Genomic DNA, 27,246 nt, shown 5'->3' with positions numbered 1-27,246 from the left:
TGGCTGCCATGACACCTGCACGGCTCCCCCAATCTCACCGCGGGGGGGGGGGGGGGGGGCGTACAGGGGATTTAAATGCTGCTGTCAGAATTGACAGCGGCATTTAAAGGGTTAATAGCCGCAATCGGCCGTGCGGCCAATTGCAGTTATTGCCTGCGGGTGTCAGCTGTAACAAACAGCTGACGCCCGCGCTGTATGCAGAGAGGTCGCCCTGAGACCTCTCTTCATACATACCCCACCGCTCCAGGGCGTAAATGTACCTCCTGGGAAGGGGTTAAACTTTGCTACAACTGTGTATTTGACTTGACCTTTCAGTGGCTTTTGTTGCTTCAAGCATTGATTTAAATTTCTCTGCCGCAGTAACGGATGCCTTCAGTGTTGGGGTGACGGTTGGTACATTTATGTACCTTAAGCCCGTCTTGTACATGATGCATTTATGTGCCTATAAAGCCATGATGCATCCTGGCCCGGCGGCAGGTCTAATCACCTGAGCTAACAGTATCCTGCTTTACACTTGTGAAACCAGCCTAATGGAGAAACTGTCTTTGTTGTCATAGCAACCGGGATCTCAGCTGCCATTTCTTAAAGTTCTCTGAAAATACAAAGCTGCACCGCGTTTGGTCGCTGCGGTCTACACAGCAGTTGTTTTCCCATTTAAACAGTCCTAAAAACAAGGCACCCAACCCCATCTTCATGTCCCCCCAACCTCCCCCCCCCCCCCCCCCCCCCAGTTATTTTATTTGATGCAAGAAACTTTGAGGGAGGGGGGGGGGATTGGTCATAGTTGCACGGAGAACAACCGATTTATTAAGTGAAACGGCAGCTTTTCTCAGAAGAGCATGCTATGTACAACTCCATAATTTGTGGTGTGCTTGCCACGGTGCCTGGTACAACTTGTGTCAGTTGTACAGTCTCCTGCTTGTGCCGTCTCTACACAGCGCCATATTGAAGGGGAGAGGAACGTTGTAATGTGGCATCTAAAGTGGTTTGTTTTTTTTGGGAGAAAAAAAAATGTTAGTGCTTGATTGTCTCCATTGTCATACAGTAGATAAGGGGTGCGAGACAGCTCCATATATGTTAATGGGAGTGCTGCAGCTGTTATACATGTATGTGCAGGAGCGCTGAATGTAATTAATGCTAGCGGTTTTGATATCTGTGTCAAGTCATGTTAATCAAGTAATATTTGATTTTCTTCCACATCTAACAGTTGAGTAGGATTCTTGTGCTGCCCATAGACCAGTGACTCCTAACCAGGGTGCCGTACCTCTCAGGATGGGAATAAAGCTCGCAATGGGCGGCAGTTCTGCTCATGGCTGGTTTAGCTTTAATGGCAGTAGAAGGCACCTGCTGTCCTCCAATGAGAGCCTATGGAAGGCGCCAGCGGGAAGTGTTCACGGTCCAGGGAGCAGCCCCAGTACCTGGCCTGGAAAAATGTGATTTAGGGAGGTAATTGTCTTCTGTTAAAAGAAAACAATTCCCTCCTCACATGGGGCCTGCAGGATGGGTGCTTGGGCAGGTGTGATGGGGGAGTGATATTGCAGGGGAAGGCTCGTACATTGTTGTTTCGGGAGGGGCAGTGACATGGCACATTAGGGGACATCAGAGACTGGGGCCCTTTAGATGCATCTTTGGCAGCCAGCCACTATGGGAGTATACCAAAGATGATGAGGTTGTCTGTGGCAGGCACTATGGTGGCATCGGAGGCCAGGGTCCTTCAGGGGCATCTTTGGCATGTTATTACTACTGGAGGCCACTCAGAAGGGGCGCTATTACTATAGGGGGCTGCAGGAATAATGGAGGTAAAATGGTACGTCGTGATAAGCTATGCACCTAGCCTTGTCCCCTGAGTGCAAACTGTTTTTAGCAGGGTGATGAAGGATCCGGCAGCTGAATCCAATGACAATCTAACAACTCTGTACTGTCACAGTCCCTTAATGATTAATATTGTAGGAACTTCAGTAGGACAAATTGGACTTTCTTTCTCTGCCTGACAGCTATGTGTTCTCTAGTGAATACCATGTATGTTGATGAGAGAGTCAATGGTTGCCTTTAAATAGGCATATGAACGCTGCAGTGAATAGTCCAGGGGTGCATTTAGACACAGATGATCGCTCAAAAGATGATTTTTGAGTGATCAGTTTTGCATAAACTACTACTTGGTATTAATGCCTATTAGTAGCATGTGAGCCGCTGGGAGTTGTATTCAGGGAACAGACCACCCGCTGCTCTTTGAATAAATTCTCTTTGTCTTGGATGTCAGCCCCACAGCAGAATAATGTTAACAGCGCTCCCTGAGCAGAACACAGCATGCGGTCCGTCTTATCAGCTGTTCTGCCGAATGATGGATTTCATGCCAAACTGAAATTCATCGTTCAGCAGAAAAGTGAAAGATAGGCGCTTTTACACGCAATGATTATCGCTCAAAAGATGGCTTTTAAGCGATAATCGTTGTCTAAATGGGCCTTAGTGGTCGGTGCGCAGTGTTTCTTTTCCCCATTTGCAACACTGATCTTGTGATTTGCCAATAAAAGTTTGTTTATTCCTGACTGAACTATACAGTCCTTCCATAACAAAGGGCTTATTTCACGCTGTCTGGTATACATTAGCGTCAATACGATGACCTTAATGCAGGAACATTATTATAGAGTATCCCAGGGGAAATTGGGTTGATTCATAGAAACAGTCAATTTCTATAGGTCATATAGTTCATGTCGGATCCCTGTAACTGCACTGTAAATTGAGGTGACAATCTGCTTTTCTGAATGTCACCCAGCGTTTCACATTATATTACTGATGACTGTACAGGCTCCACACTTTTATTTTTCACCAATTGCGGTATATTTATACATAGTGGAAATGCCGCAGATTTTCCATCTGGATTTGTGGTGCATTACGGTGGATGAAATGTTAACAAACCTCATTCATATGCTGCATGTTGTTCTGCGCAGAACATGACGCACGGGGCAGATTCTCCATCCACAGCAATTCTTTCTGTGCGTTTTCACCCTCACACGGGTCTCCCCTACCGACATCACAGCACATTATGTAGCAGATGTTTTGGTGTGACATGTGGCTGTAGTTACTGCAGGATGATAAAAGCCTATGGGGAATTTCCAGCATGCAGTACAACTGTATACATCAGATACATTGGGCACCCATCTAATTATGTGTAAAGCATCTTTATTTATCTCTTCCAGAGCCATAAGTGTGATACTTGGTGACCGATGGAAAAAGATGAAGAACGAGGAAAGGAGAATATACACCGTAGAAGCTAAAGCTCTGGCTGAAGAACAAAAACGTTTAAATCCTGACTGTTGGAAGAGAAAAAGAACAAATTCAGTATGTAGTCTGTAACATTGTAGTCTCTTCCCCAGGAGAGGGCGCCGACTTATTACTGTACGATAACTGGTGTGACCAGACATGGCTATATATAGCGGATGTCTGAGCCTGTAGGCGGTAGTGTGAAGAGTAGATGTGATCTGGTCAAGTATCTATTACACTATGTGTGCTCAAACATAAGAGATTATTATGGCTGCTATGTATTAATATAGATCTCATACCCACGCTTGAATTTTTTGTACCACAAATCCTTTAAAAAAGTCAGAAAATATTTCAGAAAGAAGAAACTTTTTTCATGTACTTTTTATAGTTCAGCCTGACAAGAGATACTAATTATGGGTGATTAATTCTGATTTTTTTTTTCAGGGCTCACAGCAACATTAAATATGAATGTAGTGGGATATTGTGTGTCGGAACATGCTGTTCGGCTGGATGGAAGAAGAAAGTCTGACATTACAATGTTGTGAATGTGCAACTAGCAGCAATGTCGCAGAAATAATCCGATACGTCTGAAGGTTTTCTTGTTTTAAATATAGCATTACATATGCAAAAATATCAATATTTTAAACCAAATCGCCTTATTTTTGAAAAATTATATATCAGGTAATATAGGCTTGAAAATCGATATCCTGTGGTGCTACAATGAGGTGTGTATCCGTGTATTGTTTGTAAAACAACCAGGTTAATACAAGAAAAAATGGGAATTTATAGAACATATAACTGCTGTTTATCGACCCTACTGCTTATTAATATGTATTGCACAAATGTAATTATCTTTACGTTGGAAGGTGTATGTTTCTGACGTGATATTTTAATGCAAGTGCATGAGCACTAACTGACTATTCATTGCCACTGAGCTACAGGTATATATTAGCAAGTGGATCATTAGCTTCCTTATAGACTGAGGGGCCAGCAATTTCTTATAGACTCCTCCAGATGCCAAGATGTCGAAGCGTAAGATTTAGTGATTTAGGTTGCTACAGAATCTACAGATAGACTTTATTTTGCTAAAAATGTCATTTATGACGGGATTGGGAGGGAGGAGGGGGGGCGACTTTGCACTTAACTCTGGTGCAACACTTGCACTTTACTTTTCTTGTGTCTGTCAGATTACACAGATGCATATATTGTTGTTGTGTTGCAGCTGTATAACTGTGATGTGCGGGCGTCATGGCTCCCCACCCACAGCTGTAATGCAGCTCGTCAGCATCATATTGCCCCAGTAATTTTTGCACACTATATACTTCTATATTTCAAATAAATGTTGTTGAAATGGTCGTGCTTCCAGTTGTTCGCTTTGTTGCACAAAATTACACAAAACCCCAAGTACAAAGGAAAGATTGGTTTTATTAAATTCTGTGTGGATATCAAATCCTCATTCATAATCTGTAACAAGTTTGAGAAGACTAAGTTTAAAATCTAAATTTATTTTGCAAAAATATGGTTAATGGAACATAACTAAAAATGTACTATAACTGCTGACAAGCCCTCCTTGCCACTTAGTTCAATGGAAATTCCTCCTTAGGGCTCGTTCACACAGGTGAAGCCTCCCGGGGCGTTGTAGGCATTACAGCCCATATGCTCTGCCGGCAGAGACCGTGCACTGGCTCCGATTGGCACGGTGCACGCCTCTGACGTCACGGACATGCTCAGGTTCTTTTTCAAATTCCCTGCTCTGTTCCGTGCAGGGATGCATATTAAACAATGCATGCATACGGACAGCGTTTCATATGCAGCCCCTACAAGGACTGTGTATGATACGTGGAGAAATGGGAGCATGCTGCAATTTATTTCTCCTGCAAATTGATGCACAGGGCCCACACGCAGGTGTGAATTGAAGAATGAAAGTCTATGTTACGCATGGGATATATGCATACGTAATACACGGTGAGAATACGCTCATGTGAACAAGCCCTTAAAGGGATTGTCTTACAATTAAATATTAGTTAGATCACACCAACAATTTTACACTTGGAATAGTTTATGCTGCTGTTATATACTTGGTATGGCGCCCCCTGGTGTTCTATTGATTCTTGATCAGAACTGGGACTCTGCAGACTAGCCAATAAGAATTTGTGAACTAGAAGACTCATCTGAGAGTATGGTCATGTGGTAGAAAATTTGAAGTGGAATCGATGGGAATCTGCACCAGACTTTTTTCCTTGGGGGGGGGGGGATAGTGATATATATATATATATATTCATGCAGATTCTACATCAGGAAATCCGTAAGTGGGTTTGCCGGTTTGAAAAGGACCAAATACTCCTGTGAATCTGTGGCCATACAAGAGCATAACGCAAGACCGATTCAACCCATGTGAACGTAACATTACACGTACGGGACACAGTAGCTTGTTATGCATTATACCACCACCAGGGGGTGCCACAGGTATGTAACAGCAATATCCAGACAAGGGCACATGTGAGTGTATATATTATACACAATGATGTAGTCTATTAAATCTGAATGTGAGAAATTATATGAATCTATTGAAAAGCTATTAACAGAAAAATGTAAAGTAATTGAAAGGGTAAACAACCTGCAGCCCAGAAAGTTATCTTAATGCGTTAAAATGCAAGGTACATTTGTGTCTGTCTATATTACATGATGCAATATTGAGATGTGGGACAGTCTCTTTAAATAAGTTTTCCCATCTGAACAACATATTCAAAATGAGGTGTTTAGTTGGAACTTTACAGATTATTGCAAGGAGAATTAATGATTGGTATTTATCACTGGGGGAACTTTTCATGCCAATTTTTTGGCAGCTTTTCTGCCCGTCTCCAGTTTAAAGATGCAACAAACGTATTCAAATGTTACATGATGACAAACTTGTCCCATATTTAACAATGGGTAGAGATGTGGAGTCTGTTTATAAGCCACCCAGTTACTGGAGTGAGATTGGGACTTTTAAAAAAAGTTGCATGTTATAAATGTATCTAAAAAAAATAAACTTTACTCCTTTTTCTAGACAGCTAAAAAATAGCATTAAAGGTGTAAGATGTGGTGTTTTTTGTTTTTTTTTATAAGGGGGAGGGGGGGTTGTAAATTAATAGTAAATTTAGATTCCCCTTGCCTGATGGTAGCATTAACTAATATTAGGGCTCAGTCAGACAGGCATTTTATACATGCCTTCATGCGTAAAAAAAGATCACACATAGCCACACCTATTGCCACCCATGTTTTTTTTTTTTTTTTTGTAGGTTGATTTTTACATACGTTAAAAATTCACGACATATGACTGCTGCCATTGAAAAGCATTGGTTCTTAATAGATGCGGATTGTAAAATGCAAGTAACATGCACTTAAAACCACCCGTCTGACTGAGGCCTTACAATGTGGGGTGACTTGCTTTGTTGCAGTACTGCTCATAAAATCCCTGTCCCTTGTGCTGTAGGCCACAGGCAATGATATTCATGAGCTGCCACTGCTTCCCTCATACTATGCATAGGAAGAAAATTGCCAGACAACGGCAGGGGCAGTTCATCGATATTGTAGACTACATAGTACCAGCACAGACTAGAGGAGATGCTATGAACACTATGGCACCCATTGTGAGTGACCTCATTACATGGAATCCGTCCCCAGACATTCTATCCATTCTATCTTTATGTTGCCTCTCTGCTGTGCATATAGGTCTAGTAGCATACAAGGGATGTTCTCAACCACCTGAGAAATGTGAAACTGGTTGCTGGAGTCAAAAATTGTTAGTAATCCCCACTGAAAAAAACTTGTTGTTTGCCAGTCTGGTTACTAGTGGCATTCTCCATGACTAAAGGCCCATTTTAGACAACGATTCTCGCTCAAAATTCGCTCACCGCTGTCTTGAGCGATAACTGTTGCATCTAAATGCACGGACATAGTGCAGTTTTCGTGCACGATTTGTTCCTCCTCGCTCAATTCTAGTTTTCTTGAATTGAGTGATGAACTCTTATCAGCAGCACAGGCTGTTATCACAGTTGGCAGCAGTGATAAGAATCTTTCAAATTGTGTCCCGCTGGTAGTTCACAGCGGGACACAAGCTGTAAGTGGGGGGGATCAATGCAGCTCTTTGCTTATGCAAAACAGCTGTAGTGTTCGCTGAGCAATAGGGGTGGTGTCCTGCTCCACCAGCATAGCTCTTTGGTAGCTAATCAGCTACTATAGACTATGCAGAGATGATTTGAGCAATCATCTCTCAGTGTAAATGGGGCTTTACATGTAGGTTATTGCTACCACCAGTTGAAGGGAAACACGTGGCAAACCGCTGCAGCATGCATTATCCAGATTTTAAATCTCTGTAAGGACACGTGCTTTGAACGCCCACAATCAGACATCAGTAGCTAAATACATTTTATTTGAAAAACAGGCAGTATTTAACATTTGCTAGATTAGCATTATAATGCTTACTGCAGCAGTTTGAGTTATTGAGTCATTGAGTGAGCCGTCTGACTTTAAACCAGCAAAATGGTCCAGGGGGTAACAGAGTATGGCTTCCCCACACTACTCTAGGACTAGCCTAATGAGCCAGAACCTGTTACATGCACAGCTGGCTACTGGCTGCACCCTTTCCTATGGATGAAATAAATACAGCTCGCTTGGTTATGGAATTCTACCAGGCGATTACAATTCACTGTATTGTACACTGGTGTGGACCATCACAATACAAGTGAACCTAAGAAAGCCACTTACGGTTATGTTCACACATTGTGGAATGTCCCCAGTGCAAAATCCCCACATTTGAAGAAGTGATAATCCACACTGAAAATTGACGTTCTGGGGATTTAAAAGCCGCACAGCAGGTCCGTGTATGCTGATTTCTTGCAATCTAATCTAATTCACAGTATTCTAAAATGCTGTGGATTTCTGCAATGTGTGACCATAAACCTACAGAATGGACTGGCCACAGCTGTGGAAATAGAATGCATAATACAGGTTTGGTTGCTATAGCTTGCCCAGAACTTATTTCAAATGAAACCCTAAAGCCCTTATTGACAGTCCCGTTTTGTCTTAGATAATTAGATTTACTGTACAAACTTTGTTGTCTGCCTTCAACCTACTGCAGACTCGACGTTGCCTTCTGAAGAAGCTGGACCATCACTGGATACACAGATGCAAATTCCTTGCCTTCTCTAGCTTTAACTGATTGTACGTAGGCTTCTAATGCGCCCCTGCAAGCAGAACAAACTGTATTAGTGAGGAAGAACATAAAACATACAGAACACCACATTTATTGGGAACAAAACAAAAGCCTTAACCCTTTCCAATCCAATTTGTATCCTGGTTTTCCTAGGGGGCTTACTCTTTTTCTGCCATTATACAACAGCGCTATCTGCTGGCTAAAGCCAGTACTGCATGAGGTGAGACGTTGGATAGGCTCCGACAGCAGAGAGGCTGGCAATATACAGTAAGAGAACCCCGACGGACGTCTTCCAACATCGGAGCTGTACAGCCTTAAATCATAATGTCTTTACACGTCAGACAGTGGATTGGAAAGGGTTAAGATGATGGAACAACGGATGATTGCTTATAGTAAAGAAAGGATTGTGGCAGTTCAGCAATGTGGCTGTGAAGCCAACGTGCAAAATAGATGTACAGCAATAGGTCACCTTTGCATTATTAGTTTTAGGGCTCTTTCACACAGATGTATGCATTTTTTGCACACGCCTCAGTGCAATGTATTTGTGCTATGTTTGAGACACTTTTTCTGTACGTTTTGTACACACCAAAATAGGGTAGGTCCTACTTTTTTTTTTGCATGCACCAAAAAAAGGAAATGTGAAGGAACCCATTGAAATCAATTGTTGTTTTTACATGGAACAACGCTTAGGAGGATAAGCACCTGACAATCATCCCAGCGATCGCTCACTGTATGGAGACTGAGCGTGCTAGAGATCTTTTCCAGCCGCCCACCTCCATTCACTGCTGCCAGGCAGTCATTTATAGATGAGCTATTATCTATATACTCGGGCTGATAGATGCTCAGTTTTTAGGCAAGCTGAAAACCAAGTGATTCTTGCTCACTTGCCCTGATGGGGGTCCCATATAAACATGGGCCGCCAGTCACCCATAGTCACTCGTTTGAGCAATTCCTAGGGCAATTGTCGGTCTGTGTAAAAGTACCCTCAGTCTGAATCCGATAAGGAACAAGCACCGGAACTATAGTCTCAAGTTTAATCTCGGCCAATAGTAAAAAAAAAATATGGTGCAGGGTTAAAACTCCTGCAATATCGGAGGAGCAGGCCGGGTCCTCAGATGTCTGTGACAGTCAAGGATGTGAAGGAGAAAACAGAAGAGGTTTTTTTTTTTTTTTTAAAGCCTCCTGCTCTTTTGTGGGCTACATAGCTCCCTGTGTAGAGAATATAGATAGCTGAAGCACCACTTTTGTTATTCAACCCAACGATCATGTCACCACTAGGTGCCCACCGGCATGGCAGAGCTGCAGGGTCTTGGCAGGCCTTGATCAGCTCTGCTAGTGACTATTGTCACTACTGGGGGACGGTTTCCCCTGTAACTGGGGCTCTTTGGATGCTCAAGTTATAGTGGAAAAGTGTGAAATTTAAAAACATTTCAAAAAGTGTAAATATTCCCTAAAGATCTTATGACATCATAGGAGACATAGATGTAAAAAAAAAAAAAAAGGCACAACACCAATGGAAGCCATTGCCATATCCAACCTGTAATCTGAGACCATATAAATTGTATATCAAAACAAAACGGGGAAGCCATTCCTGTACCTTATTTTTAAAATGAGTATATTTACATTAAAAAGCTATAAATTAAAAAAATATTTTTAAGCTTTTTACCCGTAATAAAACAAAAAAAAAATGGAAAAAGTAAAGTGAGAAAAAGATATTAAAAAATAGTCCAATATGTCATGCCAAAACAAAAAACTGCAAAAACAATTGTAGCTAAGAAAAATCCCATAGAGCCTTAAATCCACTATATGGGTAAAATCCATAAAAACGCTCTGCTCCTTTAGGGCTGAAACATCCTGGTTCTTAAGGGGTTAAAGGAGTATTCCAATTTGAACATAACAAATAATGGCAGGTTCTATTTCCACTTCAGACTGCAGATCCCACCTTCAGCTAATCATAGGGATGAGTTGTTTCATCTAGGTAGGACCCCTGACAGTGGATGTTCAATCTATGATGTTGGCAGTAGGTGACACTGTGGCACAATATAATGATGCCACATAACAGGTTCACTGCAAGTACTGCAAACAGGAGGGTATGTAAGGGAGGTCACACATTCAAGTAATGATAGAAAAGTATGTTGAATGACTTTGCTCTACTCATCTCGCACTCATTTTAGTTGCATCTCTCTTCCTCTCCAATCACTTACATGGCTGTTTTTATACACGGATTGTAAAAACAACTAGCATCTAGGAGTTGTCCAAATCCATTGAAACTTTAATATTGTAATTAAATACAGTCAAACCTCTAGCTTCGTTGGTAATTTGTCCAAACGCAGTCGGCTAAACTTGAAACTAATGAAACTCTAGGCAATTATTTCCATAGGAATCAATGTAAAGCCAATTAATTTGTTCTAGACATTCCCAAAAAAACCACCCCAAACCACATTTTTGTACAGCACAGCACTAAACGCTGTACAGCGCTCCCATAAATTTCAATGGGGGCTGTTCACACAAGCATTTTCAGCTCTGCATCGCTCTTTGAAATAAATGGCAGTGGTTTTAGAGCTGCCGAAAATGTGGCACAACGTGGTACCGCGTTTTTGGCAGCACTAAATGCTCTAGCTAAACTACCGGAGAGAAAGAAAAATCAATACTCACCTTGCAGGTGCTGTCTGTGTCCTGGGGGACGCTCTCTGGTCCTCTGTGCAGGCTGCTGGGCATTTGTCAAGCCGGCGGAGCATCTTGCTAGTGACGGGGATTGAAATCCCTCGCCTCCAGCAAGAGATTGATCTGATTGGCTGAGTCTGCTGAGTGACAGACCGCTCAGTCAATCACAGGCAGCGCTGGATGCTCCAATCACAGTCACTTATCTATGAATTGGAGCAATCTATGAATAGGCTGTGATTGGACAGTGAGGTTATGTGGGCCGGTGGCCGCTGAAACCAGAAGCAGGCAACGAAAGTAGAGGCGAAATTCTGCATTGAAGAATCAGCGAAACTGGAAACCGGTGAGGGAAGAAGGCAATGAAAGTAGAGGTATGACTGTATTAGTGAAAAAGCATAATTCGTTACAGAAAACTGATCACTTGGAGGGAGGCTCTAGTATCCGGTTGTACTGCCTCTAGCTTGGATACAAGTTGTGATACGGGCAGGCGTGGAGGCATACAGGTTCTGCATGGTATCCTGCAGCTTATCACTCCACATTTGCTGTAACTGAGCTTCTAGAGCGTGCAAAATCGTAGGCTGTCGAAGGTTGGTGTTCCAGATTGTCCCGGTATTATTGTATCTTGACGCCACCAGGTAGTCGTGGTGGAGACAAGAGTGATGGGGTAACGCCCGCTGTACCTGATTGGCTGCATAGAAGGCTCCCCTGCAGGTCCTGCCAGTCCACTATACTTGTAATGTGTTGCCTCTCGTCCCGGCTCCAGGCCGATTGAAGCTGATCGCTGCTGCTGTGAGTGTCCAAGGCTCCCAGGCTGTGCAGTGTGCTTTGCAATGGTGCATTTGCTTGCCCTGGCCTTTGCCGCAGCCCCGCTGTCACCCAACTATACATGATCAGTGTCGGCTCCCGGCTCCAGTTCCAACCTCCCTGCACCCCACGCTGCAGCGCCTTCTTCCCCGGCAGCTGTAGCATCCCACCGTGGCCCCTTCTAACTGGGCAGCTGTCGCCGTTCCACCTCCTCATGCAAGACAGCACATAGAACTGGCAGTCGCCACCTGTCTGTGCTGCTACCCTCTGTGCGCCACATTCAACAGTCTGGGAGAAGGCAGGCGATAGAACAGGCGCTTAGGTGTCTGGAAGAAGGCAACTGATAGACCTGGTGGCCCCCACATTGGAGCGCTTCTGCCACCGGTCACAACCTCTGTACGCTACAACGGTCCGTGGGCCTTGTTACACTGTGTGAGAGAAGGCAGCCGACATTGCCGGCGGTACCCACATCTGAGCGCCGCAGAGCAACGCTGGGCCACGCACAGCGCTCAGACCCGCACCATGGGGGACTACAGTATTGGGAGCCCCCGCGCCCTGTATGCCTATTATTCTATTTTGACGTGCAGCTTTCAGAACCTTTGGGAATGCACCCAATCGGCAGCTAGGGATGTGACAAGGGCGTTCCACCATCGAAGCCCTGTCAAACCATTAGCTTCTGGTGGCGTCAAGATACAATAATACCGATTGTCCCATACATGTTCTACTGGTGATAGATCTGGTGACCGGGCAGAACACAGACATGTGGCAATGTTGTGGAGGCATCCTTGTGACACCTAATGTGCGGCTGAGCTTTATCCTGCTGGAAAATGCCTTTTGGTGGCGCAAAATTCATTGATATGACCATTCGTGTTGGACAAAATCTCTTTGATTACATCGTAGAGTCGTCTAGTGGTCGACAAGATCTACTCAAGTGGGAAAAATTTCCACTACACACAAGTAGCCTCTGAGAGTCTTTTTTTATAGGCCAAGGATGGAACCACTTTTAGGGCCTCAGGTGGCAAGACCGTTCATCTAATCACACCACAACTCTAATCATTGGCATATCTGCCTGAGATGTAACTGCATGCTGAGTTTTGCAGGAAAACAACGACTCCATCTAGCTGCTTGATTTTCTGAGTAATTCTGATTGTTGTGCTTGCAAGCTGACAACAGAATTCAGGTTTTATAAAACCAAAATGGTTAAAGAGGTAGACACAGTATGTGTAGTAGCATAGAGTTGGGAAAGTTTCTGTGATTGCAGCTTTTTGCGACATCAGCATCACATGAGCGCTTGTGGAGCAAAACATTTCAGAACCCGGGTTGTATATATAAAGGAAAAAGTTCTGGGAGACGACCTGCAGCAGAGGAGCAAGTGGATCATGTGCAAGAACAGTCTCATAGAAACATCTGTAACTGAGTCATTCTAACTTAAAAGGGTTGCCCGGGACTTTTACTATTGACGAACTACCTTCAAAATAGGTCCTCGCAAGTTGATCCACAGGGGTCCACTGCTCGGGGTCTCTGCTGAACAGCTGACCGCAGGGCCTGCTGTCAGTATGGACACTGCTGGAAGCGCTATCTGCTTCTAGCACTGTCCATACTGATAGGCACGGTAATCAGCTGATCAGGAGGGGGCTCCCACCAATCAGCTATTCATGATCTATCCTGAGAGGTCATCACTTTTTAAAGGCTAGATAACCATTTTAAAACATCAGTTCATTATGGGACGCAGACAGAATACAATGGAGAATGCTAAATACTGATGAAGATCTACTCTCCCACCTACCATTCATGTATAGAAGCCTTATTTATGTCCATTTAGAATAGACGCATCTGCTCCTCCTGGATGCAAGAAGTGTGAGTGGATATTCAGTATCTTCCACTTGCACAATCTCTGTCATATACTATTGCAGTCTGTCTGCATTCTTGTGGGTAAGTACGGCCTTTTCAGGGATATGTTGTTAACCGGATTTCTTTTTCATGGAGTCAACTGTATAGAATTCTAGCACAGACCGGTGCAGCAGTTTCCATAGTGACCAATCAGATCACTACTTTCATCTTTCAACTTGCCTTACAAGAATATAGCACTCCAATTTCAGGTTTCAAGTACCATCTACACTATGGGGGTATTAACATGTTGTGGTCATACAGCAGCTTCTCTGAGGATTTTCGTAAAATCACATAACAGTGCTTTGGTTTTTTGCAGAATTCTCGATTGCACTGCAATATGTGAGCACCACCTTCACTAACACAAAGCGATATATAGGACAGGTGGGATCTGATACAGAGCCAGTATTATAATAATACCATGCTGTACTGTCCATGGGACGCGCACATATTTTATGCGTATTTCCACTGTGGATCCTCTTAAAATTGATATTTTTTTTTAGTGCTTGCGGGAGATCGCAGATTTATTCCGCACCCGCCTCCCTAATTGATAAATAGATAGACAGGCAGATATGCGACAGACAGATAGACAGACAGATATGAGATAGACAGACAGATATGAGATTTCTTTTTAAACTTCTTTTTCCCAGAATCCGTGGCCCGTCCGCAATGTCAAATGCGGACGGGCTGCGGGTCGGACAGCTTCCATGGACTTCAATGGAAGCAGTCTGTGCAGAATCTGCAGAAAACTGGAGCATGCTGCGATTTTTCACCCATGAGCAGAAACGGCAATTGGATTCTACTCGTGTGCAAGAAGAATCACATTTGCATTGCATGCTATGGGTGGTATTTGCTGTGGAATTCACCGGCGGTCTCCTGCTCCAGATTCCACAATTCAAATTTTCCGCGTGCATTCACCCTAAGGGCTCATGTCCACGGGGAAAATATGATTTAGGATCCGCAGCGGATCTCCCGCATGCGGATCCGCATCCCATAGGGATGCATTGACCACCCGCGGGTACATAAATACCCACGGATCGTCAATAAAAGTGATTTTAAAAAAAATGGAGCATGAAAAAATCTGGACCATGCTCCATTTTCATGCGGGTCTCCCGCGGGGACGGCTCCCGCGGGCTTCTATTGAAGCCTATGGAAGCCGTCCGGATCCGCGGGAGACCTAAAATAGGAATTTAAAGCATTTACTCACCCGCAGCGGGCCGCGAAGCTCTGCTCTTCCTCACGGCCGCATCTCCCTTGCTTCGGCTCGGCGGATGTGCCCGGCGCATGCGCGCGGCACGTCGACGACGTGCCGGCGACGTGCCGCCGGCGTCAGGAATTCATCCGCCGGCCGAAAATGAAGATCCGGCCGTGAGGAACAGCTGACCTTCCCCGCCCGCGCCGGATAGGTAAATGCTTTTAAATTGCTATTTTCGGCGCTCATGTCCGCGGGGCAGGAGGGACCCGCTGCAGATTCTCCATTAAGAATCTGCAGCGGATCTGATTTTCCCCGTGGACATGAGGCCTTAGGCTGTATTTACATGGGTTAGGGTGATATCGGTTTCAGAAACTGGACTAATATCACACTTGTAAACCTGCGATTATACTATGATTGCGATGTGTTTTGGTGTTAAAAAAACGCATCGCTGTACATGTGTTTTTCACGCATATGAAAAAAAAACATGCGCTTCCAATAGTTAAAATGGAAACAAAACACATCACGTTAACAAGCAAATGTCCTTCAGCAAAGTGCCTGAAAATGGTTCCGACAGACACGGGGGTGTAATGATGGTGTCACCTGACTCTGGATGTCGGACAACAAAACAGTTGAAGCGGCTCGCCCTTATTGGACGATCAGACGATCCTCTATACTGGTGGTTTGTCGAGGGCGTTCTGAGCCCAGTCGTCTTGTGTGCCCTCACGCATCTACTGGTCCCAACACCTCCTAATAGTCTGGTCAGAACGGCCCAGGTGGGAGGTAATTCGTTGACACTACCATCCAGCTTCTCAAATTCCAATAATGCGCCCCTCTGGTCAAAATCTCTTTGATTGCATCGTAGTGGTGTCTAGTGATCAACAAGCTCTACACAAGTGTAACAAGAGTTCACTACACACAAGGAGCCTCTGAGAGCTTTTTTAAAGGCCCAGGGTGGACCACTTTTAGGGCCTCAGGTGGCAAGACCGTTCATCTAATCACCACAACTCTAATGATTTGCATATATCTGCCTGAGATGTAACTGCATGACGGGTTTTATAGCAAAATGACAACTCCTGCTAGGGGCTGGATTTTTTTTTTTTTTTTACAAAGAGTGTATAATATATAGTAACATAGTATGTGAGGCTATAAAAAGACATATGTCCATCTAGTTCAGACAATTACCCCCCAATGTTGAACCAGAGGAAGGCAAAAAGAAAAACCCAATCAGGTAGAAGCCAATTTTCCTCATTTAGGGGAAAAAAATTCCTTCCTGACTCCAATCTGGAAATCGGAATATTCCCCGGATCACAGACCCTTCTGAAGTTCTTAATGATTATAACATATAATATTGTATCGTTCAAGAAAGACGTCCAGGCCCCTCTAGTACTCTTTTAATTAACTTGCCATCCTCAGGCAGAGAGTTCCATAGTCTAAAGAACCCCGTTTTATGTTGGTGTAGAAACCTTCTTTCCTCTAGACGTAGAGGGCGCCCCCTTGTTACTGTCACAGTCCTGGGTGTAAACAGATGATGGGAGAGATCTCTGTAGTGTCCCCTGATATATTAGGTCGCCTCTCAGCTGTCTCTATTCTAAAGGAAATAATCCAAATTTTGATAACCGCTCTGAGTATTGTAGCCTGTCCATTCCATTTATTACTTTAGTTGTAGAGACATGCGCCTCTTCATATATTAGTTGCATTGTGTGCTGGCAGAAATCATACTAAGACCGGTGATGGAAATGCTTGTCTTAGTAAATTTTACCCAATGTCTTTTTACTGAAGCTGCACTCACTTTTTTGAGTGTCATAAGCCTCATCAATCTAATCTTCACCAAGACATACACAAGGTCATTGCTTTCTTAGCAAGTAGCATAGACCAGGCATATCCCAGGGTAATATTGCAGTTTGATTGAAAAAGAAAAAAGAAATATGGCAGAAAGGTAGAAGAAACACTTCTACAGAAGCCTCAAAGGGATATAGCAGAAATGAGAGGCTGAATTTCCAAGAAGGACGTAGTCTGATCTCATTACATATAAAAGCGGTTCATGTCTTCAGGCTTATTTACACGCCGAGACAATCTTTCAAACAATTGAAAGATTGACAGTTTTAGCGATCGTTTTGTATAAAGTGTTAATGGATACTAATGTCCATTAACACTTTATTCAGCTTTATTTATATGGAAATGAGCCTCCAGGAGCTATTTGCAGAGGACAGCATGTGGTCTAAGCTCTGCACACAGCTTCATTGTTCTCGCACGGGGGGCTGTCGGCAGAATACATTGTAATATCCAACTCCTGTGCAGAACACAGCATGCGGTCTGTGTTATCTTCTCTCCTGCTAAACAATGGATTTTAAGCTCATCTTAAAATCATCATTCAGCTGAAGAGTGAACAATGGCAGCATTTACACACAACGATTATCATATGCAACCGTTTGAACAAATTGTGAGTGATAATCGTTGTACTTTTTCAGAGCAGTTTAAAGGCCCATTTACACACATTATTTTCCATTACCAAACCAACTGAATGCTGTAATAGTACGGACTTTACATTTAGTGCTCTTTCAAGTCAATTTCTACACGTGTCCTCATAAAATACGATTTGCACTTTAAGTGCAACTGTAAAAGGAAGACAACAGGATTTAAAAACATGTACATCAGGCCTCCTAATTCACATACTTTAGGCTGCCTTCACACAGGCGAGAAAATTGTGCGAGATTTGTGCGTAGTGAGAACAAATCTTGCACAAATATGAACCCCATTCCTTTAACCCCTTGAGTGGCACGCCCGGAAAATTTCCGGGACGAGCTCCACTGCTCATAGCAACATAGCCCGGAAGATTTCCGGGCTATGTATCACTATGGGAGCTGCAGAGCACAATGCCACAAGCTGTGACATTGTGCTCTGCCTGCACAGACCCACACAGAGCAGTGCAAGGGCTTTGAAAAACCAGCAGAAGATATTGCCGATATGTCGGCAATCTCCTGCTTTGTTTACAGGTTGCCATAGAGACCATCGGCTTGTCAGAAGCAAGCCGATGGTCTCTGTGGCAGGGAGAGCTGGTTGTTAGCTGTCAGAGGACAGCTAGGTACTAGCTCTTACAGCAGAGATCAGAGAAAACCTCTGATCCCTGCTGTGTTAACCCCTTACATGCTGCAGTCTATGTGACTGCAGCATGTAAAGGGCTGTCACTGCAGCATGTAAAGGGCTGTCACCATCGGACCCCCGGAATGTGATCAGGGGTCCTGATGGGTCCCTGTGGAAGTCCTCTAAAGGGACAAAAAAAATAAAATAAAATAAAAAAAAAAAATGTTAAAAAATTATTTAAAAAATTATAAAAACACTTGTCTCCCTTTACTTTGTAAAAAATAAAAAATACAATCACACACGTGGTATCCATGCGTCGTAATGACACACAGAAGGAAGTTAATGCATTATTTAACCCCTCAAAGGGGTTGTCCCGCGCCGAAACGTTTTTTTTTTTTTTCAACCCCCCCCGTTCGGCGCGAGACAACCCCGATGCAGGGGTTAAAAAAGAACACCGGAGAGTGCTTACCTGAATCCCCGCGCTCCGGTGACTTCTTACTTACCTGCTGAAGATGGCCGCCGGGATCTTCACCCTCGGTGGACCGCAGGGCTTCTGTGCGGTCCATTGCCGATTCCAGCCTCCTGATTGGCTGGAATCGGCACGTGACGGGGCGGAGCTACAAGGAGCCGGCATCCAGCACGAGCAGCCCCATTGAGGAGAGAAGAAGACCCGGACTGCGCAAGCGCGGCTAATTTGGCCATTAGACGGCGAAAATTAGTCGGCTCCATGGAAACGAGGACGCCAGCAACGGAACAGGTAAGTGAAAAACTTCTTATAACTTCTGTATGGCTCATAATTAATGCACAATGTACATTACAAAGTGCATTAATATGGCCATACAGAAGTGTATAGACCCACTTGCTGCCGCGGGACAACCCCTTTAATGACATGGCCCCTTTTTTTCTTTTTTCCCCATTTCATTTTTTCCTCCCCCCTGTTTAAAAAATCACAACATGTCCCGCAAAAAACAAGCCCTCACATGGCCATGTCAATGGAAAAATGAAAAAGTTATGGCTCTTGAGACGCAACTGCAAAATTAGTTGAAATTCAATAATTAGACCATTTTAAAAAACCTGCCCTGGTGGGCACGACAGGGTGGTAGGAAACCCGCCACTCAAGGGGTTAAATGAGTTGATACACACGAGTGATGTTTTCCCGTATGGCACTGCGATGCATTGCAGGAAACGAATTGCAGCATGTTCTATTTCGCTGCGTGCTGTTGCATCGCAGTGCAAATTGTTCTTAATAGGGCCGGTGGCAGCATCGCACCCCGTGCTGAGTGCAGAGGATCGCTACATCCCCGAAGTGATGCAAGGCTGTTTTGACATAAAACCATCTCATATCCACAGGGAATTCATATGGAGGGAGCGCAATATGGGGGCGGGATTCACGGGCCCATATCGCGCTCACCAGTGTGAAGTTAGCCTTAGGCTGCTCTCACGCATGTGCTCAGAAAACGCAGCGTGAAACCGAGACATTTCACCGCGATTTCGCACTGGTTTTTTTTTTCTAACAAAACCCATCACTGTGATGAGTGATGAGGTGCATTAAAATGCACAAAAACATTGCAGGGAGCTCTTGAAAATTGTGGTGTTAGAAACGCTGCGCTTGAGCGCTGGTCTATGAGGCCCCATTGAAATCAATGGCGGCATTGTGCGCAGTTATCACGGCATTTGGCACACTACACTAATCGTGGTAAAAAGTGTCCAGTGTGGGGGAACGTGGCCTGGATGGAGAACGGAGCAGTCGCAAGTCTATGAGCTCTGCAAGAGTAGTCCCTAGAAAGCAACAAAAGCTACTTGAAAACGGAGACCCGAGTGAGAGGAAGGCTATGGAGACTCCCCTCGGTGATGGCTATGCGGAAGAAAGTGAAAGCGGGATCGCAGCGGCTTACATCCTTCTTCACGGCCCGCACGAGTGGAGGAGAGGACCAGGCTGCTGACGCGCGGCGAGAAAAGAGATCTGTCAGAGCGGCGGGTCGGGAGGACACTTTGAGGAAAAACAAAAGGTAAGAGATCTTCTCCCGGCCCCCCGCTCTCGAGACCCCACGACACGAGCACAGTGGAGAGACGAGCTTCAGACCGCAGTAGAGAAGCGCAGGCAGAGTCTCCTAAAATGGCGCCTGCAATGTCTGCTGTGGACAAGGTTCCCGCGCCCCAGCTACAGCAACCACAACAAATAGCAGCAGAGTCAGACAAGCGGGGATCGCTGCAGGCCTCCCAGGGCTCAGAATATCAAGAAGGAGACTCTGTCGCGGTCCCTGGGGACAATGAACCTGATGATCCCATACTGGGCATAAGCTGCTCTGAACAAGCAGCTTCAGAAGTATTTATAAAGGAGATGATATTGGCCCTGAGGGGGTCTCTTCAGAGAGGCTTTTTATCCATCTCAACATCACTAAATACATCAATGGTGGAACTAGGAAATAGAGTAGACCACCTGCAAAACAAAATGGAGGAAATCACATCTTCTCATAATGATCTAATTGATGCGCATTATAATGTTGCGGATGAGTTGGAAGCATTAAAATGTAAAGTGGTGGACATAGAAGATAGGAACAGGCGCAACAACTTAAAAATTAGAGGGATTGAAGAGTCAATCCCCCAATCCGAATTAAAGGAATACATCCAGCAGATCATAAAACACGTGCTACCGAATTCCTCCCCGGAGGAAAGAATAATTGATAGGGCGCATAGGCTGCCATGGCCAAAATCAGTGCCGAACCACTTACCTAGAGATGTAATAGTGAGGATTCACTTTTTCCATATTAAGGAGGCCTTGCTGTACGCAGTCAGGAAAAATGCAAATCTCTTAACACCGTACGACCAAATAAAGTTATTTACAGATCTTTCTCAGATGACTATCCAAACCAGACAAAAAATTCCAAAGTATCACCATGGCCCTACGTGACAACAAGATTCCTTACAGATGGGGATTTTCGCCCAAACTAATCATAACTAAAGATGGCAAAATTCACCTTATACAAAACCCTGAGGAAGGACAACAACTTCTGAAAAAGTAGAATATTCAGATGGAAACACTGGAGGCACCGACACGCCTGGAACCAGAGTGGGTTAAAGTCCCCAACCGCTGAACTTAAGCTTAATGGGAGGCCTTCCGTCGAACTTTTTTACTTGCTGTTCTGTATTTTCTTCTCTTCGTGGAGTCACCTGCTGAAGAGGTTTGGGCTCCTTTTTTTCCCCAAGTTATCTTTTGTTAAGGGCCTTGCTCTGGCACAGCTGGACATTTCACCCCCCAAGGAAGAACGATGTCCTCTCAGATGACAATCTTCCGCCTGAAGTAGGACATTGTTGTACTAACTCTCCCAAGTTTGTTTACTCTCGCCTGGTTAGGCGATTTTTCCAGCCCCTCCCGATCTCCCGTGTCTTGGAGGTATGTTCTAATAGCATACCCTTCTACTGGAATATCGGCTTTTCTTCGCCAGAACATTCAGAACCTTATAGGGCAAATAATTAAAAATCTGAACTGAAAGCGTCAAAACGAACCACCATCATGAGTACGAAACTTATGTTCCTCAATGGTAAAGGACTGAACTCCCCATATATGCGAGCGTCTCTATGGAAAGATGCAATAGCTGCAAAGACGGACATTATATGTTTGCAAGAGACTCACTTTACAAAGGAACGCTGCCCAAAGTTCTCCCATCTTAAATTTCCAATAATATTTATGTCAAACACAGAAAAGAAGAAAGCCGGGGTCTTCGTGGCAATTAGAGAGTCTATAGATTTTAAACCTGGTAAAGTTGAGATAGATGAAAAAGGTAGATATAGTTTGTGAAATTGACGGGTTTCTCACAAGATTGGTAAATGTGTATGCACCGAATATTGTGCAGATACGATTCCTTAATAAAGTTATGAAAATGGTTAAAAAAATCAAAAGGGTCAACTTTTATTATGTGGAGATTTTAACATAATTTCTGCTAGAACTATGGACACTAACAGCCGTAGCAGAACAGTAACACCCACATTGAGAGAGTATTCCTTTTACTCCATGGGGCATAGAACCTTTACAAGGATTGATATGTTTTTAGTAGATTTTGTTTTTGCTACCTAGAGTAAAAGAGCCCTTGATTGGAATTACTTCTTGGTCAGATCACGCCCCAATCTTTCTAACTTTGAGACTGTCCAGTATGCACCAAAAATTTGGCAAAATAACTCTTACCTGATGAAGGTTGACCCTTACAAAAGCCAATTATGTACAGCTATTCAAGAGTATTTTGTAATTAATGATTCACCGCATATGAACCCATTTTCTGTGTGGAATGTGCACAAATAAGTAATTAGGGGACTCATGATCCAACAGGGGTCCCGATACAGAAAAGAAAAAATTGAGACTTTAAACACTCTACTATTACAACTAAAAAATCTAGAATCAACGGCCCAAATTGCCTCGACAGATAATATTCACAGAAAACTTCTGCATGTCAGACAATAGTTGAGAGACCATTTACTATTAGAACATGAAAAACAACTTAAAGCTTTTAAAACTACTTATTATACCGCTAATAATAAATTTAGCAGCTTTATGGCCCGGAAAGTAAAACAAAAATGAACCAAATCTAAGATTCCGTATATAAAGGAACCAAACTCAGAACACAAGATCTACAACCCAAAAGATATAGCGAAAGCTTTTAACCGCTTTTATGCAAAACTCTACAAGTTAAAAGATGACTCTTCAACAATTCAATCCAGTGAGGGCAATATTAAGGAATTTCTGAGCAATATCAACCTCCCAACAATAAACCAAAAACAATTAGTTACACTTAACGCCCCGATCACTGAGCAGGAGACTCTGAAAATAGTCAGTACCCTTAAAAAGGACAAAGCACCAGGCCCTGACAGGTATTCTAACGAAGATTATCAACTCTTCGAGAAAGAACTATCTGTGAACCTCACCAAAACCTTTAATGAAGCTAGGATATTGAGGAAATTTCCAGCGGAAATGTTACAAGCCACAATAGTAACAATCCCTAAACCAGATAAAGACCCTACCTCCCCGGCGAATTTTAGGCCTATCTCACTATTGAATAGTGACACGAAATTATATGCAAAGATCCTGGCCCAAAGATTACTGAAAATTATTCCATTATTAGTCCACAGTGATCAGGTGGGGTTCACTCAGGGCCGCCAAGCCTCAGATGGAACAAGAAGGATAATTGACTTGCTGGCCCGAATAACAGATCTTCGGACGCCTTCTCTGCTCCTCACTTTGGACACGGAGAAGGCGTTCAACAGGATTCACTGGGGATACGCATTTGCGGTCTTGGGAAAATTCGGATTCAGAGGAGAAATTTTTAGTGCCATCCAAGCTTTGTATTCCTCTCCATCAGCGAGAGTTTTAGTAAATGGTACCCTGTCTGATTCTTTTCAGATCACTAATGGGACCCGTCAGGGATGCCCCCTATCACCCCTTCTTTTTGTATTTATAATGGAACCTTTTGCAGAGAAAATAAGAACAGACTTGCAAATTCAGGGAATTCACCTACCATTTCGAGAACATAAAATAGGTCTTTTTGCAGACGATGTAGCAACACTAATGTCCCACCCACTACCCTCTCTTAGGGCGATAACAAGGATCATAAATAGTTTTGGACAGATCTCGTTCTACAAAATTAATTCTTACAAATCCCAGCTGTTGGGGATTAACATAAATAAAACCCTTAAAGAGACTATTAAAAAAGAGTTTCCAGACTCATGGGAATCCGGGCAGATCCCATATCTAGGTATAAAGATTGTCCTCCCTCTTAGCAATATGCCTGCAACTAATTTAAACCCTTTCCTCACTTCGCTACACAAAGATCTAGAAAGATTCAGTAAAATAGGACCTTCATGGCTAGGGAGAATAATACTCTATAAAATGATGATGCTTCCAAAAATTCTTTATATGTTTAGGACAATGATGATACCCATACCTCAGATATATATCAAAGCGCTTCAAAATCAAATGTTGTCATTTATTTGGCACAGAAAACAACCGAGGTTAACACCTAACATTCTGTACTCCTCCAGAGACAGAGGAGGTATGGATGTCCCAAATCTCGTAGCATACTATAGAGCTACAACAAACAAAAGCTTGGTGGACTCCTCAAAATAACATCAGTTGGCCTTCAATTGAAAAATGTTTAGGAGGAGGCGGGGATCTCCGAACAACTTTGCTAGCAGCCTCAATTAATCCAAATATACAATTACCAACATGCCCTACTATTAAAGTTTCAATAGAAGCATGGTTGCATTTGATCAAAATCTCATTTTCCTAAACATCAGGTGCCCCTACCTAATGACATATTGGAACTATTAACCCTTTCAAATCCACTGTCTGACGTCTAAAGACATTGTGATTGAAGGCTGTACAGCTCCGATGTCAGAAGACATCCGGCAGAAATTCTTCCTGTAGATTACTGGCAGCTTTGTTATCGGGGGGCCTCTCCAGCATGTCCCACACCGTGGTACTGGCTGTAGCCAGCAATGGTGCCATTGTATAATGGAAAAAAGAGAAAGCCCCCTAGGTAAACCTGAATCCTAAATTGGATTGCAAAGGGTTAATCCCCAATTTATCAATTAATAGTTGGAAGAAAAAAGGAATCGACTTATTATCCGATATTCAAGAAAACTCCAAGCTTAAACCCTTTGACAGGTTATGCAGAGAAACAGAACTTACGAGCGGAGATCTTTTTCAAATTAAGAGCTATATGTCGACTAAAGCAAACCTCTCACTAATGCTACCCATATATCTGTACAATTTAGGAAGCTCCAAACGTCAAACTAAAAGTGTCCAGTGTGAGAGCAGCCTTAGGCCGCTATTACCCAGCAACCGTTTTGTCTGCTATATTTTAACAAAAAAAAGTTTTTTTCAGAAAAAAAACACACTGGGCAAAGTGGCAAAAACATGCACTTGTCCTAAAACCTGTATACGTTAAACCATCCATAAAGTATTGTGCATAGAGTGCTTTACATCCTGCTATTTGCTATATGCCAGCTACACCTATAGCCACCACAAAAAGGGTCTGAAAAAATCTAAAGCGTGATTTCAGCAAATGATGCTCATTTCACTTATTCCATTGAAGAACTGTACAGCCAACCTCTTCAGGCACCGAGGTATGTAAGGGGTTAAATTTGTATGTATACCCATATATGGCTAAACTGTGTATATCGACCTATAAGGACCTTTAAGAGAAGTTCACATATTCCTACCAAGCCCTGCTCTGGCACTTTGATCTGCCAGAACCCAAAGTCTGTGCTGATTGACCGAGTATAAAAAGAAGTATTTCCCATGCGCTCGTGTGTGATACAGTAGGCAGGAAGAAGTGTGAAGGAGCTGTGCTGAGGAAGCACTGCCATGACTGACCATCAGTCCTCCACTTACCAGTGACAGACTTGCCTCCAGTAAGAAGGAGAGAGCACATCATGTGATCTTACCCCCATCCTTAATACACCCCAGTATTGTGTTTGGTTTTTGTTTTTTTTTTTGCTGCTGCTGCTGCATCATACTGTTGACTCATGTTCAGTCTAGCATAAAATATAGGACTATGGCAGAATCCGATGTAAATAAAATTAGATTTTTATTCCTACATAATTAAAACTGCTGGGGACGTTTCGACCCCACTAAAAAAAGTTCTTTTTTGGGGGGTCAAAATGTCGCCAGCTATTTTAATTATGGAGGAATGAAAATCAAATTTTATTTACATCGGATGCTGCCATGGTCTTATATTTATCCTGGATTTGATTTGGGTCAAGATCCAGACCCACTCTTTGGCTTTACATTCTCTCTCCTTGCCCTGGGGGGCTTTGAACACCATAGGCAGTTGTGCCTCTATTTGCTGCTGTTAACTATTATTGTTTCTTGAAGGACTCATGTTCAGTCTATCATCTATTAGTATACCCAAGTCTTTTTCACATGTGCTGCTGCTTAGCCCAATTCCTCCCATTCTGTATGTGCTTTTTTCATTTTTCTTGCCCAGGTGTAGGACTTTGCATTCCTCCTTGTTAAATACCATTCTGTTAGTCGCTGCCAACTGTGCAAGCTTTTCTAGAATACTCTCTCTCTTCCCTCATGTTAGCTATCCCTTCTAGATTTGTGTCGTTTGTAAATTTGATTAGTTTCCCCTCAATTCCCTTCTCCAGATCATTTATAACAATGTTGAACAACACTGGGCCTAGAACACAGAGACTTGTGGTACCCCACTTGATACATTCTTCCACTTGGATGTGCAGCCATTTATGACCACTCTTTGAGTACGATCACTCAGCCAGTTGTGAATCCACCTAACAATTGCCTTGTCAATCCCATATTTGGTAATATTTTCAATAAGTATGGTGTGAGATACTTTGTCAAATGCTTTGTAAAAATTATGTAGATGGAAAAGTAGAGACTGCCACTAAAAATTGTTGCAAGGGCATAACTACTGAATGAACTTTGCTAATATGGGACTCTCTGCAATTATCTGAAGTGGACCAGAATCAGCTTGAATCTATGTTAATGTAAACGCTTTTAAGCAAAATCGGACATTTTCCATTATACTAAATCCCTGGCCAAGGTGGACTGTTGCGGTGCTCTCCTTGGGGAGAGACTATACCATCCCCCGACCCCCTCTCCTAGGTGTCTCCACACTCTTTTTGGGTGCTCTCCTTAAGGAGTCACAATACCCTTTCTGACCCACGTCACAGGCCTCTCATGAGCTAAGCCAGAAGCTTACTGCATACTGATAAGGGCCAAACACCCCAAAACAGCAGTCTGTGTATGGATTCTGGCTTGGCTTTCTATTCCCAATCATTGTTAAGACTTGTAAGAAAGTCACATTGATTTGTAAGGAATGCTGCTATCCAATAGGTGGCACTGCAGAGGTATTGTTCCATCTTCCTTATTTGCATATTCTCTTCTGTAACACACAGCATGTTACACTGTTTGTTCTGTTGACTTCTATATTCCTCTATATGAACCTGGAGGTACAGCATAAGCCCGTACACGGTAGGTAGCTTTTTACGGCTTTGTACAACTATTACCTTGTAAAACAGATATGTGCATGAGGCCTCAAGTGGAGATGGACTGAAAGCGTTGCGTCCCCTTATACAGCAATTGGCTAAAGGTCAGTTTAGGCCAAGAGCAGCAGCAGCACTGGAGGCTACCTTAGATGAGGAAAAT

At 43.4% G+C, this 27,246-nt stretch overlaps 2 protein-coding genes across 3 annotated transcripts in view; one reads left to right on the top strand and one right to left on the bottom strand.

Annotated features, from left to right (window-relative positions):
* The window catches only part of HBP1 (HMG-box transcription factor 1), a 33,870-nt gene extending 29,254 nt beyond the window's left edge, over positions 1–4,616 (top strand). For both annotated transcript variants that reach the window (XM_066591933.1, XM_066591934.1), the window contains exons 10-11: positions 3,198–3,339; positions 3,706–4,616. In XM_066591933.1, coding sequence (XP_066448030.1) covers positions 3,198–3,339; positions 3,706–3,723 — 160 coding nt within the window. In that variant the 3' untranslated portion in view covers positions 3,724–4,616. The remainder of the gene's footprint in view (positions 1–3,197; positions 3,340–3,705) is intronic.
* A 50-nt stretch (positions 4,617–4,666) lies between these two features.
* Positions 4,667–27,246, bottom strand: part of COG5 (component of oligomeric golgi complex 5) — a 299,093-nt gene continuing 276,513 nt past the window's right edge. The window contains exon 22 of the mRNA XM_066591926.1: positions 4,667–8,489. Coding sequence (XP_066448023.1) covers positions 8,375–8,489 — 115 coding nt within the window. The 3' untranslated portion in view covers positions 4,667–8,374. The remainder of the gene's footprint in view (positions 8,490–27,246) is intronic.

This window comes from Eleutherodactylus coqui, chromosome 2 (genome assembly GCF_035609145.1).
Source record: "Eleutherodactylus coqui strain aEleCoq1 chromosome 2, aEleCoq1.hap1, whole genome shotgun sequence".
NCBI lineage: Eukaryota > Metazoa > Chordata > Amphibia > Anura > Eleutherodactylidae > Eleutherodactylus > Eleutherodactylus coqui.
This window is presented reverse-complemented; position numbering and strand designations above follow the sequence as displayed.